This window comes from Lodderomyces elongisporus, chromosome 1 (assembly GCF_030384665.1).
Source record: "Lodderomyces elongisporus chromosome 1, complete sequence".
NCBI lineage: Eukaryota > Fungi > Ascomycota > Pichiomycetes > Serinales > Debaryomycetaceae > Lodderomyces > Lodderomyces elongisporus.
Window position 1 is genome coordinate 3,137,952 of NC_083673.1, and position 20,386 is coordinate 3,158,337.

General features: G+C 36.9%; 8 protein-coding genes across 8 annotated transcripts; 4 read left to right on the forward strand and 4 right to left on the reverse strand. All coding sequences in view use genetic code 12, as the record gives it.

Moving 5' to 3' along the window:
* Positions 1 to 1,619: 1,619 nt before the first annotated feature.
* On the forward strand, positions 1,620 to 6,245 carry PVL30_001127 (uncharacterized protein; the record flags this gene model as incomplete). The annotated part of the gene is made up of 1 exon (XM_001528589.1): positions 1,620 to 6,245. The coding sequence occupies one exon, from the start codon at positions 1,620 to 1,622 to the stop codon at positions 6,243 to 6,245; it is 4,626 nt and encodes a 1,541-aa protein (XP_001528639.2).
* Positions 6,246 to 6,372: 127 nt separating this feature from the next.
* Positions 6,373 to 7,584, reverse strand: MRI1 (S-methyl-5-thioribose-1-phosphate isomerase; the record flags this gene model as incomplete). The annotated part of the gene is made up of 1 exon (XM_001528590.1): positions 6,373 to 7,584. The coding sequence occupies one exon, from the start codon at positions 7,582 to 7,584 to the stop codon at positions 6,373 to 6,375; it is 1,212 nt and encodes a 403-aa protein (XP_001528640.2).
* Positions 7,585 to 8,006: 422 nt separating this feature from the next.
* On the reverse strand, positions 8,007 to 9,533 carry PEX12 (ubiquitin-protein ligase peroxin 12; the record flags this gene model as incomplete). Its single annotated transcript, XM_001528591.1, has 1 exon — positions 8,007 to 9,533. One exon carries the CDS (start codon positions 9,531 to 9,533, stop codon positions 8,007 to 8,009), a length of 1,527 nt encoding a protein of 508 aa, XP_001528641.2.
* A 361-nt stretch (positions 9,534 to 9,894) lies between these two features.
* Positions 9,895 to 10,326, forward strand: PVL30_001130 (uncharacterized protein; the record flags this gene model as incomplete). Its single annotated transcript, XM_001528592.1, has 1 exon — positions 9,895 to 10,326. The coding sequence occupies one exon, from the start codon at positions 9,895 to 9,897 to the stop codon at positions 10,324 to 10,326; it is 432 nt and encodes a 143-aa protein (XP_001528642.1).
* A 164-nt stretch (positions 10,327 to 10,490) lies between these two features.
* Positions 10,491 to 12,865, reverse strand: NOT3 (CCR4-NOT core subunit; the record flags this gene model as incomplete). The annotated part of the gene is made up of 2 exons (XM_001528593.2): positions 10,491 to 12,823; positions 12,862 to 12,865. 2 exons carry the CDS (start codon positions 12,863 to 12,865, stop codon positions 10,491 to 10,493), a joined length of 2,337 nt encoding a protein of 778 aa, XP_001528643.2.
* Positions 12,866 to 13,635: 770 nt separating this feature from the next.
* Positions 13,636 to 15,699, reverse strand: KAR2 (ATPase with role in protein import into the ER; the record flags this gene model as incomplete). The annotated part of the gene is made up of 1 exon (XM_001528594.1): positions 13,636 to 15,699. One exon carries the CDS (start codon positions 15,697 to 15,699, stop codon positions 13,636 to 13,638), a length of 2,064 nt encoding a protein of 687 aa, XP_001528644.1.
* Positions 15,700 to 17,789: 2,090 nt separating this feature from the next.
* Positions 17,790 to 19,187, forward strand: BCY1 (cAMP-dependent protein kinase regulatory subunit; the record flags this gene model as incomplete). Its single annotated transcript, XM_001528595.1, has 1 exon — positions 17,790 to 19,187. The coding sequence occupies one exon, from the start codon at positions 17,790 to 17,792 to the stop codon at positions 19,185 to 19,187; it is 1,398 nt and encodes a 465-aa protein (XP_001528645.2).
* A 585-nt stretch (positions 19,188 to 19,772) lies between these two features.
* Positions 19,773 to 20,192, forward strand: ERG28 (ergosterol biosynthesis protein; the record flags this gene model as incomplete). The annotated part of the gene is made up of 1 exon (XM_001528596.1): positions 19,773 to 20,192. One exon carries the CDS (start codon positions 19,773 to 19,775, stop codon positions 20,190 to 20,192), a length of 420 nt encoding a protein of 139 aa, XP_001528646.2.
* Between the last annotated feature and the right edge of the window lie 194 nt (positions 20,193 to 20,386).

Consider the following 20,386-nt stretch of genomic DNA (forward strand, 5'->3'; position numbering starts at 1 on the left):
ATAAAATTTGATATGAGATTAATGTTATACAATTATTTCTATATATGTATATAGATATGTGTATGTATATATATATATATATATATTTATACATATATTGTTGTTCTCTTTCTTTCTATGTACAAGCGAAATCACACTCTTTCTTTTCTTTATTCTTCCTTTTCTCTTTCTTTTTTTGTATCTAATTGATTATCTTACCCTTGTGGTAGGTCAATAGTTTCAACTCTTCCTATTGAGTATTTGCCATCAACATAGCTCAATAAACACTTGAATTTGGTTGAAAGTTATAAGACTTCATGCATGCCCAATATGCTTCCAACTGTGGTTTACAGTTGTCATCACTAACACCATGGAACAACGCACATTTGTCCCTTTCTTCTCTCTCTTTAATACAAACACAGCATGGTTTTGGTTTATTTTCCTCCTTCTTTTGTTGTTCTTGTCCTGCCATGTTTTTTTTAAATTATTATTATTTATTATTATTATTATTATTATGATTATTTCAAGCGATAAATAATAAAGTATATGGATTTGTTATCTAGGTTCTCTGGATGATGAATGTCCTTATATAAGTAAGGTGTCTTTTCTAGAGAATATGTTTGATAAAGTGTAGAGCCCAATACGTGAATAAAAAAGATGGATTTCTGTGTGAATTTATAATAGGAAAGATTCTCGGATACCTCGTGACTTTGATGAGAAAGCACAACCTGTGTGTTATGGATTACGTAATTCTCAACATCTGTAGAATGATCTTATGCCTTCCACCCACAACAACAATCATAACCTCTAACATGTAGATTTTAAGATAGTACACTAGAAATACACGATATCAACAAGTAAAGACAACTTACTCTTCAATGATTTTTCTTCTTCTTCTTCTTCTTAACAGTATTATTGAAATGAGCATCCCAAAATCAAAGAGCCGGTGTATTTTTTATTTTTATTTTTATTTTTTGAAATCTCAATTTCATATTTTAAATAATGACAAAACGCACTCATTTTTATGTTCGAATAGCACAATGTAGAATCCTTTCAATTCAATCTGTTATGTTTTTTGTAATACTGTTTTCTACTTTTTCTCTCTCGATTTCCTTGGTTTTTCAAACGACAGCACAAATGATGACAAAGAACCAGCCCTAGCCAATGTAAACTAAATTGCACTCCAGTTTTATTTTGAATTTTGTTTTTTTGTTCCTTTTACTAGTGTCTTTGAAATTCAAAGATGATTAATTTCATCACCAATCACAAGTGTGAATCGTTGTTTTACGTTCCAAGTTTTACACTTCAGGACAATCAAAAATATAAAGTTGAAGATGCAAACTTCACCTCTAGCTTTCATAGGAGCTGCAAAAATTGTTAAGCTTTTTCGATTCCCCAAAGTCGCGACTTGAACTATTTTGTTCCCCCAAAATACTTCCACTCTTGCGACACTCACTTCCCAGTCGACAATATCCTGTAGATACTAGAGTGTGAAATAACCCTCATTTCCAAGTTCCAATTACCAACATCTACCACTTTTATTTTTGTTGCAACAACCATTTTACTAGTGACAAAAGGATATCAGTATTGTCTTTGATTTTTTTTTTTTTCTTTCTTTCTTTCGGTAAAATTTTGGACATATGGCAGATGATTCATCTTATACCCCAGACCTATCATTACAAGACGATGGGACAATCAACCTCAATGATGATCTTCCAACTGGATCAGAACATTCGTCCCAATTGAATTTAGGAGGAGAATACTCCAGCACACCCAAATCTAGTCTACAACTTCATAGGGTTCAAGATCTGGCACAAGGATATGGTCACAACCACGCGCAATCGCTAATGCTGCAGCTGATGCTGCGGCGACCATCAGACTCATTTGCTTCTTTATCGAACAGTAGACGAAGTTTAGATAGTGAGAGTGTGCTTCTGACAGGTACATTTTATAATGCTGAGGACGAAGAACAAAAAAACGATGAGTACTCGCCGTTGAGACCGAACTCCATATATGAACTCACAATTGGTTCGGATGTTGCTCGGCGAAGGCGACGTCGCATGCCAAAAACCTCTGTTACCTTGCATGGGGGAACAACAACAATTAATAACATCAACACTCCTACCAAGAAGGATATACCACAAATTCAACTTGAGCGATTGAAGAGAAAGGTTTCCAACAAAACGATTGAGCACAAATTGATCAACGATGTTGCGACAGAATACAAAAAGTACGAACAAAGCTACAAGTCCCTCACAGAAGAGTCGCTCAGGAAACTTGCACAAGTGACTCAAGATGGACAGCTTTCGGCGTCTTCTTCGATGGAAAATTTTGAACAGCTGCAATTACAACTGCAACAACAACTGCAACAACAACTGCAACAACAAGAAAAAGACGGTGTACCTCTAACTGATATACCCGAAGTATTTTTAGATCCGGATCTCAAATTAGACGATCCGCGCATATTTAATCAAGTATTGGAAGACTCAGATTTGAAACTAGATGAAGAAGAACTTATTGTCAATGATACAGCATTGCAAGACAAACTTTCGCATTACTTGGACTTGGTTGAGGTGAATCTAGTTCGAGAAATTGAAAAATCTTCAGAAACTTTTTTTGATGCAATAGGAGATATAGAAAGTATTAGAAAGAAATCAGAAGCTTGCGTTGAAGATTACAACAAATTAGTAACATCATTATCGCTATTGGAACAAAAGCAAGCCAAGCAAGGTCTTAAAGTGTTGCAAAAGATGATTGAAAGACAAAATGCAGTGACGTTGGAAAACTCTGTACTTCAGCTCCAGCACGTTATGGATATTTTCCAAAAGGCAAATAAATCTTTTCAAACTAACAACTACAATGACTGCCTAAATGAAATTGTTGCAGTCGAAAATCTCATTATGGGAGTGCCTTTCTCGCATGTAACAGATGAGACTGTGAAGAGGATCTATCCCGATATGCCTGTGATTGATCTTCAATCGGTGCCGGCGTTGATTCATTTGCGCAATGACCTACAAGTGCTCAAGACTGACTGCTTCAAAACTTATACCGAAGAATTTATTGAATTACTCTTGAATGATTTGAGAACACATTACAAGAAAGTTCCAACTTCGGATACTTTGAACAGAATGTACGTCAATAGAGACAAACTGCGCAAGTATGCCTCAAAACCGACTAATATGTCATATCTCCAAGTTGATGATTCAGTTAAGCAGCAGTTAAAGAGCTTCGTAGAGAACCTTATCAAGTCTGGTGAAGTTACTAATGCATATGCAATCTATCAGAATCGTTTTATAACTGAAATCAAAGAAGTAATCAAACAGAATTTGCCAACAAGCTCTTCTGCTGTTGGAGCCGATTCGTCTCAGCCATCCGTTGAAGGTACTCCCGTTCCAAACTCAAATTCTGATGGTAGACAACAGTTGTCAACTTCCGCAAACCCCGCTTCTCAACCTCTGAATGCAATGAGCGCAAATATAAAAGTATTGACCCCAAACGAATTTGAAGAAATGTTGTGCCAAACTTATGCACAGCTCTCTGAGTGTTTGCGTAGGTTGACAGTGCATCAAAAGCTCTTGCTTGATATTGCATTGACAAGCATACCTCCTAGTGAAGATATCAATATAATGGCATTGGATATCACAAAGGCAATCCACAAGGCCATTGAGTTAACTCAGATTAGGATCATGAAAGTTATTAGCGTGAGACTGGAACAAACAGCTGATTTACCTGCACCGCTTTATCTAAGACTTTACTCGATTACATCAGCATATTTGCAAGAATGCGAGTTAATAAACCCGGCATTTAGCTTTAGTGGCGCCGGTAACGTTTTAAGTGAGTGGTTTCAGAATCACATTACATACTTTGTGCACCGTTTGCATGTTAATGCGTTTAAATCGATGATGAATAGTTGTTTGAAAGAGACCTGGAAAGTATGCGATAACTTAAAAGGTATAAACCAAGCACAATCTGCTCTTGATGAAGTCATTGGCTATTCAGATTTTTTGCAATCTGGTGGTGCCAAAGGGTTTTCTGGAGATGAGTGGTTGAAATATTTTGATTTTTACAAAGATATAGACAATGGTGAGACTGATGCTGCAACCGAGGATGTACTTGAAGGAACAAAGCGGAATATTTTATCAATTGCAAATCAAGAGTTTATGGTACCCAATTTGGCAATTGTTGTTTCTAACCATCTTAAAGGTTATGCAATTGCCGCTAAGGCATTTCCAAGCTTTGCACCAACTATTGGATCCAATCTTTTAACCTACTTTAAAGATCTCAATTCGAAAACATCGCAAGCAGTGCTTGGTGCTGGTGCAACAAGATCCGCTGGTCTAAAACATATCACAACCAAACACTTAGCATTGTGTATTCGGTTCATCGAGTTCAATATAGCATTACTTCAGGGCATAAAAGGTGCATTTCCCGATACCAGGCAACAAGATGACGAAGACAATCTATCGTTTGCAAAAATGATTAGCAACTATAAGGATCATGAAACAGAGCTTTTTGCCAAAATTATCACCATAATGCAAGATAGAACTGTTGCTGGCTGTACAAAATTATTGAGCATTGACTGGTCAGTGTCTATAAAACACCCGCAGCAATGCCATGGATACATGGAAGATCTTGTACGTGATACAACCACTGTAGCCAAAGTTTTGATGCGATACTTACCCGAACTCAAGTATTCGCTTATTTTACTGCAAATCTTTGACAGTTATAAACGACTTCTTGTGGAAAGTTACTGTACCAAGCTTCCTTCATTTAAGGACTTTAATGAGAAACACAATCTTTTGAGAGATATTGATTATTTCAGGGTTAAATTGGGTGATCTACCCGGCTATGGGAATTCGGGACAAGTCATTTGGGAAAACGTAAACCTGATGCCAACCGAGGAGGATATTCAAATGGAGGAAAAAATGAGACACAATGCTGATATAGAGAGAAAACTGCATGAAGCAACACCCACACCTTTGCCTGGTCCATCTCAAGCTCCAGCATCAACGACCATACCTGCCAAATCGAGACTTAGTTTTGAGCGGTTGGTGTCTTCTGCTAGAAGCTCTTTTGAGCGCTCTCCAGCGCCTGTAAATGAAGTGGTTGCAACGGAACCATCGATGAATAATGGGGATGAATTTCACAACAATGTCAATGACCCAGACAATTTAGGTAATGAAGTGAAATCTAGTAATGGTAGCAATAGTGTGACAAACGGCTCAGTTCAGCCTCAGGATGATAACAAGAAGACGGTGGAGACAGTTGTAAACAATTTGAAAACTGATGCTCCAGAAGTTGTTGGAGGACCAAATCCCAATGATAAAGAGGTAACTGTGTTGTTTGAGGCAAAAGAAAAGGTTGGACAAGAAAACAGTGGTGAGGTAGACCACACTGAATCTAATGCCATTTCAAAAAACAAAGAGCCTGATAATAACGGAGTTAATTCGTCGACGGAGTCTCTCAAATCACTTTCCCTTGAGAAGCTGCTGAGTCCAGTAACTACTTCTGCGGAAGTTGAAGAGCTGGTAGAGGTGGAAAAAGACGATGTTGAGCCCACTGGATTGCATATTGACGAGAAAACGTCTAATCTTGGTATTGATATTTGCCAAAATGATTTAAAGCAAAAAGAGAGTTTAGATAAAGAACCTACTAAACAAACTGAATTTAAAGATCCTGATATAGAAGTATCTGATGGCAACAATATTAAAGATTCTGAACCTATTGAAAATGAATCAACCGATGACAAGCCAGTAGAAGATGAGACAGTTGGCAAAGAATCTATTGCAGATAAAGTCAACGGAGTGGATTTTGCCAAAGTTGATTCTACTGAAATTGAAGATGCCGGAGCAGATAACGAGATAACGTATAATGAATCTTTGGGCACATTAGATAATACTGAAATCAAGCAAAGCAATGTTGATGAAACAAGTGGGAACGAGCTAAAAGCAGATACAGGTGATGTTGGTGTAGTGAATTCCGAACAGGTTGCAGGCTTACCTTCAACCACTGAACTGGTTGTTGAAAGTGACGTTGAGGCCAAAAATGAGTCATCAGGTGCCACACATTCGATTGATAATGAAACACTAGTGCAAAACGACATTTCTAGTGCAAAATCAGAGGCTGAAGTGGAACAACAAGAGCAACAAGAGCAGCAGCAGCAGCAGCAGCAGCAGCAAATGTCTACTAAGGGATTAGGGCATACGGCGAACAATAAATCCAAAGCTAAAAATAAGAAGAAAAACCTGAGAAAGAAAAAGAAATAGAGTTGTTCTATAAAGTTGAGCTTGTTTATTAATATTTATGTTATTGTTTTTTTTTTCCAACATTTAAACAGCATTTTGCAAAGGAATAAATATTGAATAAATGAATAAATAAAAAAATAAAATTTTATCAAGTCAAATTGTAGTTTCCATTTTTGTCTTTGACGTAAGCTATTGGGTCTTCGGTTATGATACTGTCAATAAGACCATGTGGCGTCACATCGAATGCTGGATTCCAAACGGTAATTCCCGGTGTCGCAATTCCCACAGTAATTTTGTCGCCGACTTCCAGGCCGTTCAATACTGGGCCAACAAGTGTCGTCAATTCCTTGTGTGGTCTTTCTTCAATCTTAATCTCATCTCCGGTTTCTGTATTCAAGTCAATAGTTGTCCTTGGAGCAGCCACAATGAATTTAATCTTTGTGTCTTGAGCTGAGTTGAAATATTGAGCTATAGTAGCCAACTGGAAAGTTCCAATCTTATTTGCTGCGTCACCATTCCTTACGATTCTATCTGCCCCAACAATTATAAACTTAACTGGTGAGGTTTTACCATGCACATCTTTCTTTTCATTTTTAAGTGTTTGAATAAGCGAGGAGACCATATTGTCACAGATCAAGGTAAACGGTATTTTTTCATAGTCCAACTCGTAAGTAGTAAGCTTGGCGCCTTGATTGTATGGTCGTGTCTCACAAGGGTAAACATGGTCCAAGAAGAAGTCCTCTCCTGAAACTTCCTTGTGAAGTTTGGCATAAGTGGATCTAATAATTCCCAATGCTGTCCCGTGACCCGATGTTGCAAGTGATCCCGTATTGCAAATAGTTATGATTGAAAAGGGACCCTTGAAATTTTCTTGCTTGAGAGATTCAACAATATATTTCAATCCATTTTCACCAATCTTGTGATTGTTTGCAAGATCATCGTCGTATAATCTTGTTGCATAATCGAAAATTTGTTTGTAAATGGATTCATTTAATACTTCTGAGGTTTCATAACTACAAAGGATTTGTTCAATGTCATTAATTGCATTTGCCAAGTTGACAGCAGTTGGTCTGGATCTGAGCAAATGTTGTAATGACGTTTGCAAATCACCTATTGAGGAATTGCCATCTTTGGACTTTAAATTATTATATATATCAACAACAATTGCAAAGGCACCAACTATGGCAATTGCTGGTGCACCACGAACCTGCATGGACTTGATTGCATTATATGCATCATCTATGCTTTTGATGGAAATGTAAGTTGTGGAATATGGGAGCACAAGCTGATCAAGAATGTCGAGGGTTACATTCTGTCGATCAAACTTTATAGCTTGCAAAGTTCGTGACTCTTTAGACATATTCTTTTTCTATTTCTTTTTTGTATATATGTGTGTGTGTGTGTTTGTGTTTATGTGTGTTGCAGTTTTGTCTAGATTGTAAGAAGACTAGGTGGATATTGAGGTTTATATAACTTCAAATTACAAATAGACCTCGTGGGGTCTTGCAACTTTTGATAAAAGTTTTGCAACAATAGAAAAGGAAAAAAAAAAAAAATTTCTTTATAAGAAAATGGTGTGGCTCAAGATTGCGTCGACTTTAAATCAAGCTGCAAAAACCAAGAAAGTAGTATGAATCGCATTAATCGAGTGTAAGCGATAGAAGAAAAATAGACAGAGACAAAAGCAAAAGCAAAAAACTTTTTCAACATATGGTGAAAGTTTATTATAAATAGAGTCAAAAAAAACTTCTTCTTATTCTTCTTCTTCTTTTTCTACTTCGACTAAAATATAAGTCTTCTGATGCCTTCAATCTGCCACTCATTAGTGAGTGGATTCCATTTACATCCCAACAATTTTCTTCCAGTTATGGGACATCGACCCCCCTTGTTAATATCGATAACTATATTGTCCTCTATCGTTGGCTTTTCCAGTTTAAGGACTCCTTCATTTGTATTCAAACTCTCACTCTCATTCTCACTTTCACTTTCACTTTCACTCTCACTTTCACTTTCACTCTCACTTTCACTTTCGTTTTCATGGTCGCCTTCGTCGTCAGCTTTCCTAGCATCTGCTGCCAATTCCTTTTTGATATGTGCCTTTTTAGACACCACAATGTGCGATTTCTCAAGATAATTATAAATGCAGGAGTAATCAAATACATAGCCTGTCTCTATTATGGCCGGATTGGTAATTTCTTTTTTGCACAACGGACAAAACTTTCCTGATTTGTATGATCGTCTTTGTGTAGGCACAGCTGTTTCCGTTGATTTTATGACTTTTCCTGCCTTGAGTGAATTTCCCAACTTTGTTTTTTCTCTCTCAGCTTTATCTTTTCGGAGAGCTGCAGTAAGAGAAGAAGGTGGTGGCAAGGTAAATGTCAAGGCATTACCCTGGTTTTTTAGTAATTTCTCTGAAAACCCTGAATTATTCCACCATTCAAGAAACTTCAATGAGAAGATCGCCACCGGAAAAAAAGTACCGAGCACGAATTTGATCAATTTCCATGTGGGGTGTCTGATTCTTTTATCCAAAAGACTTAGTATAAACTCAAGAGTGGTTGGTGGTGCTACTCTATTAGGCTTATTTGATGCTTCTTTCAAATTCTTCTCCTTTGGCTCATTCTTGTCATAGTCATATTGATTTAATCGAGAATAATTCATCTTGAACAAATATGTAAGAACTGTTGGTGACTTGGTCGATCCACTCAAATACATCAATGTCGTAACAAAATTTGCTAAACGGTAACCGCTCTGAAGATAGGGATATATTTCGACAAATTTCCGCTTAATCTGTATCTTGACATTTTCTCTCCTCAGTAACGACTCGTGTGTGTTTAATTGATTGGTGATATACTTTGTATGCCACACCTCGTAACAATAATTCAATTTCTCCAGAAAGAATGCGACACCAGTAACTTCGAAAATCGAAACAAATTTCTGCAAACCTGTCAACTGCCGTCTCTCTTCAATCATTGAGGGTACAATCTGCGTCAACCTACTGGCATTGTATTCCCCTTGTGAGAGTGGGGTTTGGTTGACTCGTTTGAGTCCATAAAAATTTTCCGTAAATGAACCTTGCCAATATGTTAAAAAGTACCATTCAATAAAACTTCTAAAAAATAAATTGAGCTCATCAAAGTTGTTGTTGAGCTTTAGTAAATACCTCGGATATTTGCTAGCATAGTAGACTAATATATATCTCAACGACGGTGATAACAAGGACTCTAATTGGTTCGCAGAAATCAACTCAAACAAGGTTGGTCTCTCTGAATCAAGCTGTGATGCATCTAAAGATGAGTAATACTCCATAGTTGTTAGTGGCGTGGAATGAGTTTGTCCAACGAATAAATAATCATTAACTGATCCCTTGCGAAATTTGGTAAATATGTGTATAGATATAGTTTGCGGAGTGGGGAAAATAAAATAAAAATAAAAAATTAAAAATTAAAAAAAATATATAAAAATTAAAAAATTAAAAAATTAAAAAAAAAAAAAACGCACACACACACACACACATAATTAAATTTCCGTTTCAATCTTTAATGGCACAAATTGTGAGAAACAGCGAGAAATTAAGAGGCGAGGGAAACAGACATGGCGAGAGTACAATTATACAGGTGTGCTAGTGTGCTAGTGTGCCAGTGTGCCAGTGTATTTGAATTTGAAAGCAATGGAAGGCATCAAAAGCTTTAAACACTTTATTGAGTTTTTCCATATCAGACTACCAAAACTTAGAGAGTTTTCACTTGATAAATTTGAACTTGAAACTTTTATTGATGTGCCTGATATTCCAAACCCTATTTCGTATACCTCGGTTCCTGATTTGGTTGCAAAAAACGGAGACTTAATCAGGTACTCGCCAGAAAACAATGAGTTTGACTTGACTAATGAGCAAGACAATACAGATATATTATTCTCGACTACAGGAGGGCAAGACTACGGTGATCGTAATAAAATTGATGATGATGATGATGATGATGATGATGAAGACATGGAAATTTTCCTCTTTTCTGATATGATAAATTTCACCACCCAATCGTCACAAGAAATTTTACAATCTTCATCTCAAATTGATCAATCTCTAGAGAATGCACTCATTTAAAGAAACTCAACACAACTACATCCGTCCAAGCAATATTATGATAAACTACGCTAGATGAAACAAAACAAAAGTAAACAATACAATACTATACAAAACAAAACAAAACAAAAGTAACAAAAATACCTAAAGAATAAAAAAAACAAAAAGTGCTTTTTAGTCACATTTTAGAAAAGCTTTTGCGAGGGTTCCATTTGACAAGAACTGTATTCAAATTTATACCCATACTTGACAAAAAGTTCCCAAAAGCTCAAATCAAAAACCTGGTAATCTCCGATTTCAAATCCGGTGTGAAAAGTTCTATTTGTATCCAAAGGAAATTGTTGCTTTTGTTGCTGCTGTTGCAATTGTTGATCACCGGGAGAGATGAGTTTTAGCCTCTTGAACCAATAAAAATATTGATTAGATTGCAGACTATCTTTGAGCAGACCATCGGGTGAGGCTGATCTGGAAATTGAGTTACTCTTGGTGCTTGATGCATCTAACTGTGCTTTGTATGGCTTCCAGCCTAGTTCAAATAAGCAATGTTCTGCGATCAAATTTTCTGCTGGTGTTAAACCATAATAAAAACCATAAAATAGCACAAATGTCATTTCTGAGACCAAGGAATTGCTCTCAGGGCTATCTTGCAAAGTCAAAGTCTGTATTTCCTTCACTAGACTTTCAAAACCGTAGAACGCCCTGACCCTGTTCCAACTGGATTGAAATTTGCTTAATTGCATTGGATGCTTGAAGCTGAAATTGGTGAATTGTGAATAATACTTTGGTTGAACTATATTAGGCAAGTAAGGTTTGTAGATTGGAGTAGTATACTGATTGAAATCGTTGGAGTCAACTAGGATCTTGAATTCATCATTATTTCGCTTCGATGCAAATGAAATGGCCAAATCTTGGATTCCCGGAGGCACACGAACTAGCTTCATATCGGAAAACAAATTTAATTCGGTTTTAGATAAAGGCGAGTTGGATATTATGCTCTTGTACTTGTCCGCATCAAGATCTTCAAGAACCAAAGGTTCGTACGGTATGCTTTCCTCTTTAACTACCGTGGATGTAGTGGAAGCATTAGCAGCAGTAGTAGCGGAAGATGTATTATTACTGTTGTTATTGTTGCTATTCTTGTTGTTATTATTGCTGTTGTTATTGATATTATTGTTACTGTTATTGTTATTGTTATTGTTGTTATTGTTATTGTTATTGTTGCTATTGCTGCTGGACTCAGGTTCAACCGAAGAGCTCTTCTCTTTTTCTGATTCGGGAACAGCTTTCTCTGCTGGCTCAGGAATACCAACAGCGGCTGCTGCTGACCACTTGAGTCCACCCACAGGCTTTGACGGGGTTGAAGCTGGACGCAAAGTTCTTACAATTGCAGGTGATGCCATCTCGGGGCTAGATTGAGGCGGTACGCTTTGTTGAGACAGCAGCGAAGTTGTAGTGTTGGCGCTGGCGGAAGCTGCGGCCGTGGATGAGGAGTTTGGTTGTTGTTGATGGTGAGACGACAAAGGTTTTGTATTACCATGCTGAAGATGACTGGATGAATTGCCGCCATGTGACTGTGCATTTGTTGTTGTGGTTGTTGTTGTTGTTGTTGTAGCTGCTGAATTTGCTGTTGGGGTTGTTGACAGAGCTTTAGTGGCATGTCCATTTTTGTCGAAAACAGTCCCACTGCTGTCCTCCAGGGTAGGTTGCGTGGATTGATCGTCGTGGATCTCAGAATAATCTTCATCCCCTGCGGCAATTTGGTTAAAGATATCGTCATACAACTCTGTATCTTTGGTAAACTCATAGTCTCCATTAGTGTTCAAGTACTCTTCAATGTCACCTTTCAAGGCAAAGATGAGATTAAATTCAATAACCATTCCGTTCTTCAACAATCGAATCAACTTTCTCAATTTCTTTTGATGAAATTTGCTATTTGCAATTGTAGCCTGGATCTTTTCCTTTTTGGCTTCAATCGTTGATGAGTTATTTTTTCTCACTTTTTTGCTCGCTAGCTTATCAAACTCATGAGTAGACTTTTCAATTTGCTCCTTTAGCTGACTTATAGCGTCCTTAAAGAATCTAATTGATTCCACTGCCTCTGGTGAAAGATCATCGTATTCACTTTCGTCCTCATCCTCACTACTTTCAAACTCATCGCTATCTTCCTCTTCTTCTTCGCCATTCGCGCTATCAATAAATGTCATCATAATAGACTGGTTGGAAAATGTCTTGAGCTTAGTTTGCTTCTCAACCGATTTGTAAATCTCCATAGCATCCTCTATTGTACTCTTATTCTCCAAAAGTTTCCCACTATACGATGTTCCAACTGGGCCCAAGGTGTTGACTGCATCATTCAGTAGCCAATGTTTAATCTGTTCTCGGAACTTTTGTAGTTTCTTTATCTCCCTCTTTAAGTCATTCGCTAGTTTCTCCTTTTCCCTTTGATTGTCTGAATCATCTTCAGTACTTGTTAGACTCTCGTACCGCTCATAGTGGTAATTGAAGTCCAGTAGTCCCTCTTGGATTCGTTTAAAGATAATATCTATATCTCTGTACCCATTGTTAGTAAAAAACAGATCATAAATTGATGAAGTAAGGGCAAAGAAAATTCAAAAAAAAAAAAAAAAAAAGTAAAGAAAGTAAATGAAAATAATCAGCCGTTTTGTCTATATGACTTCTTTACCCAAAGTCATAGTCAACAGTTTACTACATACTTTTGTAGTTTCCGGTTCGCCATGGTGTGGTATAATGATCGATTGTTGCAAAGGGCTTCTACAGAAACTACCTCTTTGATACAAGAGATGAAATTTTTATATGGAGTGACTCCAACTCTACTTTTCCTTCTTTTTCTTTTTTCTTTTTTCTTTTTTCTTAATATTTTTTTTTTATTTTATATTTTTTTATTTTATATTTTGTATTGTTCTTTTCTTTTTGGCTATACACCTTAAACCACAGACTGCCGCACTTTTGTTTCTAAGGGCAAATGCAAAAGAGAACAAACGAGAACAAAGAAAGATGAAAAAGTATTGAAAAAAAAAAACAAAAAATTGCAGAAAACAAAAAAAAGTCCCATTTCACTTTTTCCCCCCCCCCTCCCCCACCTCCCCGCCAAACACACACCAACTAGCGACTATGGATGCAGCTACGAATGCAATCAAAATGATCCATTTCAATTTTTCAACGCTGGTATTATATTTCTCTTTACTTAATATGTGTATATATTCCTTATTTTACTAGTACAGATCTATATTCATCTAAGGGGGAGGGAGGGGAGAGAGAGAGAGAGAGAGAGAAAAGGGGAAAGTGGGCGGTGAAGAGAATATTTTGAAATTACAATTCGTCGTGGTCCAATTCATCATCTGAATCGTCATCGCCGAATTTGGCATCTCCACCAGCTCCACCTGCCTCACCACCTGCACCTCCATACAATTTGGCAGTTATAGGGTTAGCAATGTCAACCAACTTCTGTTTCTGCTCTTCAAACTCTTCAGCAGTAGCTGTGTCAAAGTTGTCTTCGATGAATTCCAAAGTCTCTTTAACAGCATCATCCAATGTTTCTTTATCTTCCTCATCCAATTTGGAACCTAAACCTGTCTCTGATTTGTCATTCAATTGACCTCTCAAAAGATGAGCATAGTTTTCCAATGAGTTTCTGGCTTCAATCTTTTCCTTCAATTCTTGATCTTGTTGAGCATATTTCTCAGCCTCTTCAACCATTCTGTCAATTTCATCCTTGGACAATCTACCCTTTTCATTTGTGATGGTGATACTTTCTGATTTACCAGTTCCCTTGTCAGCTGCTTCAACCTTCAAGATACCATTAGCATCCAAAGAAAATGTAACTTCAATTTGTGGAACACCTCTTGGTGCTGGTGGAATACCGGTAAGCTCAAATTTACCTAATCTGTTATTGTCCTTAGCCATGGTTCTTTCACCTTCATAAACTTGAATCAAGACAGTTGGCTGGTTGTCAGCTGCAGTCGAAAAGATTTGTGATTTCTTGGTTGGGATAGCAGTGTTTCTCTTGATCAAAGTGGTCATAACACCACCTGAGGTTTCAATACCCAAAGTCAATGGGTTGACATCCAAAAGGACAATATCGTCGACACCTTCTTCACCACTCAAGACACCAGCTTGAACAGCAGCACCATAAGCAACAGCCTCGTCTGGGTTAATACCCTTGGAAGCTTTTTTACCATCAAAAAAGTTTTCCAACAATTCTTGCACCTTAGGGATTCTAGTAGAACCACCAACAAGGACAATATCATCAATGTCTGACTTCTTAACGTTACCATCCTTCAAAACCTGTTCCACTGGCTTCAAAGTCTTTTTGAATGCAGCAATGTTCAATTCCTCAAACTTGGCTCTAGAGAGGGTTTCGGAAAAGTCGATACCATCAACAAATGAGTCAATCTCAATTCTGGTGGACATTTGTGATGACAAAGTTCTCTTGGCCTTTTCAGCTTCTCTCTTCAATTTAGAAATGGCCTTGGCGTTTGATGAAATGTCAATATTGTGCTTCTTTTTAAATTGTTTAGCCAAGTGTCTAACAATCTTGTGGTCGAAATCCTCACCACCCAAGTGTGTGTCACCGGCAGTGGCCAAGACTTCGAAAACACCACCTTCAATGGATAAGAGGGAAACGTCAAAAGTACCACCACCCAAGTCGTAAACGATAATTTGTTTCTCTTCGTTGGTCTTGTCCAAACCGTAAGCAATAGCTGCTGCGGTTGGTTCGTTAACAATTCTCAAGACATTCAAACCAGCAATGGTACCAGCATCCTTAGTAGCTTGTCTTTGGGCATCGTTAAAGTAGGCTGGCACGGTGACAACAGCGTGGGTAACCTTTTTGCCGAGGTATTCTTCAGCAATATTCTTCATCTTGGACAAAATCATACCAGAAATTTCCTCTGGTGAAAAAGTCTTTTCTTCACCATTGAACTCAACTTTAACAACGGGTTTATTACCTTTGTTTTCAATCTTGAATGGCAAATGCTTCAATTCCTTCTGCACGGTGTCATCATTGTATTTCAAACCAATTAATCTTTTAATGTCAAACACGGTATTGTTGACATTGGAGGCAGCTTGATTCTTGGCGGCATCACCAACCAATCTTTCGTCGGCGTTAAATGACACGTACGAAGGAGTGATTCTGTTACCTTGGTCATTGGCCAAGATTTCAACTTTACCATTCTTCATAACACCTACACATGAGTAGGTTGTACCCAAGTCGATACCAATAACTGTACCGTAATTGTCAGTTGCACTGTCGTCGTCAGAAGCAGCGGCTACTGCAAAAGCGTTTTTAGGTGAAACCAAAAATGGAATCAACATAACCAAGGCTACGTAGAGTAGCCCTATACGTGGGAACCAAGAAGATTGACTTGATCTCATGGTATTATGCTGTGTGTTGGGAGATGAAATATTAAACTAAAGAGTGGGGGAGAAAAAAATTAAAAAAAAAAAAAAAGGAAAATTTCGTGGGTAAATTGTGATTTTTCAATTCAATTTATATCAGCGCTGTCTTTGTTGATCCTCTTTCTTGCTCGCTCTTTATTCTCGTAGTCTCCACGTCAATATTTTTTTTTTCAAAAATAAAATAAAATATAAAATATAAAATATAAAATATAAAAAATAAAAAATAAAAAATAAAAAATATTATAAATATTAAATTGGAAATGCAAAAGAGAATTCGTGGAATAGTAACTTTTCAGCGGGCAAACACTACACAACAGACAATAACGATAATAAGGAATAGTAAACGTGGTTAGAATAGTGGTTTATTGTCAAAACATGGAATAGCACAGCATCATAATTCTACTAGAGACAAGTTACAATCTGGTATCTTTACAAGTGTACATAGGTGCAAACAAAAAATGCAAATGTCGGTTGTGTTAGAAATGTATATTTGCCACCGCTGTACTGTATTACTTACGTGTCCACTTTATCTTTCTTTGTTTTTTTTATCTCACTTTTTGCTTCTTCTTGTTCTTGTTCTTCTTTCTGCTTCTACTCCTATTACCTACCACGTTGTGATCTTTGCCACTTGCAAAGATGCTTCTCTTCTATACTAGTACTACTACAACAACAACAACAACAATTTTTGCAGCCTAATTGCTTACGTATATATGTTCTATAAAAGAGTGTTTATGTATATACGTAAGTAGCCTTAACTGTGTGCTACCATGTGTACTATTAGAGCTTATGGAATTTACTAGAAGCTGTGAATAAGTCAAAAAAATTTCTTTTTTTTAAATTTATTTTTTAATTTATTTTTTATTTATTTTTTAATTTTTAGGAAGGAAGGAAGAAAGAAAGAAAGAATTTTGTTAGAGAAGTTGTATTGTCCATGCTTATAATGGAGTAGTAGTAGTAGTGACGTGTTAAATATTTCCTCCACTTCGCGCCATTCTTTTTGTTTTTTTCCCACTTCCCGCTTTACCTCAAAAATAAAAAATACAAACAATAAAAGTTGTATAGTAACAATGCGTGCACTTGGGGACAATTTTGCAACATTCCTCATCTTTTTTTTTTTTTTACCTCGCTTTCGGCAACACAACACATCTAAGAATGAAATAAGAAATTAAGAAAATTGATGAAAGCAAGCTAATTTCACCAGTTGACCTAGACTTCCCAAATAGGAATCTAGTATGAAAGTTGAGATAGTTCTGCAATAAAGTAGTGTACTTTTGGTTTTAAATCTAAATCTAAATTTAAATCACGTGATGCTGTTACTTTTGATTTTATTTTATTTTTAATAAGACCACTCTTTTGCTCGCCCATTCACTTTTTTTCTATTCACGTGATTCAATGCTTTGATGATACTCCGAGAAATTAGTCACTATAGTTGACTCTCCCATTTCCATGTATATATATATATATATCTAAATTTGAATCTGAATAAGATCAAATCGCTTTTGCTTTGCAATCTAACCAACAATAACATTATTCAGCCACACGATGCTTATATAGTAAGAAGAGTAAACTTTCCATTTCTTTATTATATCTTTTAATTGTAACCCTCCCCTTTTTCAACACCTATACAGGGCAGACAATGTTAGATATAAATGCAAATGGCATTAACTCTCTTTCTCTCTCTCTCTCTCTCTCTCTCTCTCTTTCTCTCTCTCTCTCTCTCTCTCTCTCTCTCTTGTTCTGCAAAGGTGAAAGCGCAATTGCAATCGACAATCTTTGCCCTTTTTTTTTTTCTCCCTCTCCCTCTCCCTCTCTCTCCCTCTCTCTCTCTCCTTTCAACTCCACACAACTTATCATCGATAAACCTTGACCCCTCCCTCCCAACGCTGTGTCTCATACGCTCTTTCAGTTAAGTATAGTTCATACACTTTCTCTCAATTGGCAAATTACAATCACATACCAATAAACAACCAACAACTAACAACTAACAACCAACAACCCAATACATCAACCTCTCAACCTATCAATCAACCTCTCAATCAACCAACCAATTGGATAGAAAACAAACAATGTCTTACGCTAACAACCAAGGATTTGCCACTGAGGAATTATCGCAATTGCAAAAGGAGATTTTGTCAAAGAATCCTGAAGACGTCCTACAATTCTGTGCAAACTACTTCAACAACAAACTACAAGGCCAAAGAAACCACTTGTGGTCACAGCGATCAAAAGCTAAAGATGCCGGTATAGACTTGTTTCCAAATGTAAATGGCTTTGCATTACAATCATCCTCGTCTATATCGAGATCGTCAGCAGCTGCAGGAGGACCAACTGCATTCTCAAATGAACAAGGACCTAGTTTCAAATCTCCCTTTGGTACAAATGATCCACACCTGACTCATGATGACGATGTTAAAACATCGGGTCAAAAGCAAGGTCACGGTATCTTCAAGTCTAATTTTGAACTCGACCACTTTGACCAAGCACCTCCTACAAAAGAAATCAGCCCTGAAGATCCCACTGTTAAGGCAAGTGGTCCTCAAACACAATCACAAGAACAAGTGCAGAACAAAGCCAATTTGCAGAAAATACCCATTGCATTCAACGCCAATAGAAGAACATCTGTTTCAGCAGAAGCGTTGAACCCTGCAAAATTAAAGTCTGAGGATTGGAAACCACCACAAAATAACTTATCCGAAGCTGAGGAACAAGATTTGGCCAAAAGCCTTCAAAACAACTTTCTCTTTAAACAATTGGACACTAAATCGAAAAAGACCGTCATTTCAGCCTTGCAATCCAAAAAGTTTAAAAAGGACGATGTTATTATCAAACAAGGAGATGTAGGTGACTTTTTCTACATTATCGAAAAGGGTAATGTTGATTTCTATGTTAATGACTCCAAGGTCAACTCCAGCAGTGATGGCTCGTCATTTGGTGAATTGGCATTGATGTATAACGCACCTAGAGCTGCTACTGCAATCGCCGCATCAGATGTCACTCTTTGGGCATTGGACAGGTTGACATTCCGTCGTATCTTGTTGGAAGGTACTTTCAACAGAAGATTGATGTATGAAGACTTTCTCAAGGATATTGATATTTTGAAATCATTAACTGATCTTGAGCGTTCCAAATTGGCCGACGCATTGTTCACAGAGATACACAAAGAAGGAGATAAGATTGTCACTGAAGGGGAACAAGGTGAAAACTTTTACTTAATTGAAAGTGGTACTTGTCTCGTCTCGAGTGAAAAATACGGTGAGATCAAAAAATTGACTAAAGGTGACTATTTTGGTGAATTGGCATTGATCAAAGACTTGCCCAGACAAGCTACAGTCACTGCATTAAACAATGTCATTGTTGCTACATTAGGCAAATCTGGTTTTCAGAGGTTATTAGGCCCAGTTGTTGATGTGTTGAGGGATAGAGATCCTACAAAAGTAGCACAAGTACAAGATCCAACAGCCTAAATGAGAAAGTTTTTCAACTCCTTGCCATCGTCATTAAAATAACTTTTCTTTTTTTTTCTTTTCTTTGTTTCTTTCCAAATACATTCTAACTCTTTCATTCTTTTTATATACATTTTAGTTATAAATTGACTTTAATTTTTTTTTTTTTTTTTTTCAAAGCTCAAATTATGATTTTAAGCAATTTTATATAGGAGTTCTTGTCAACGGCCTGGTGTCTGAAACTAGATCTTTTCGTATCTATTTTGCACCATATCTTTTGGTTTTCTGGTCCTTAACGGAGACTACTCTGTTTTAATTTTTCAGTTTTTCTTTTTTGAGATTGGTGCTCTATTTTCGCGTCGCTAAATCGTAAATTTTTGTTTTTTTTTGCTCAACTCTTGAATTTCCTTTGTAATTACATATATAGCTATCAATAGCACCACTACCTTACTAGTATTATTGTTATAATTGTTGTTGTTCTTCCTCTTCTTCTTCTTCTTCTTCTTCTTCTTCTTTTTTTACTTTTCCTTTTACTTGCTACTCTTAATAGCAGTTACCCCCCCATACACTAACGCATCCTTACTATTGACCTTTGAACAGTATATAATGTCAATTGGAATTGATTCTATTCTACCATACACACGCGGTGGGAAACTCCCATATTGGCTACTTTTCATATCTATCGTCTCAATCTTCAACTCATTTCAATCCTATCAACGTGACTTGGCATTAACTCGCAGGGTCTACAATGCCAAACCACAAGAGGTTACCAACTTGTCAGCACGTACTTTTGGAACATGGACATTGATCACCTCGTTAGTGCGTCTTTATGGAGCTTACAATATAACTAATCCTCAGGTCTATACATTGACTCAATTGACGTATGTTGTCGCTGCTTGGCATTTCTTGAGCGAATGGTTGATCTACGGAACCACCAAGTTGGGAAAGGGGTTGGCTGGTCCTTTAATTGTGTCAAGTTTGAGTTTGGTATGGATGTGGAACGTAAAGCTGTATTATGTATTTTGAAGGGTGAAGGCATTTGTTGTTGAACGATTTGGCATAAGTTTCTTTTTCTCTTTTTCTATTTATAATAGATTAAATGAAACATATACAAATACAAATACAAAAGCAAAAGCAAAAGCAAAAGCAAAAATGAACCTAAAATTATTACAAAAATTCAATTAGCCAATGACATGTAACCTTTTCTTTTAGTAAATGAA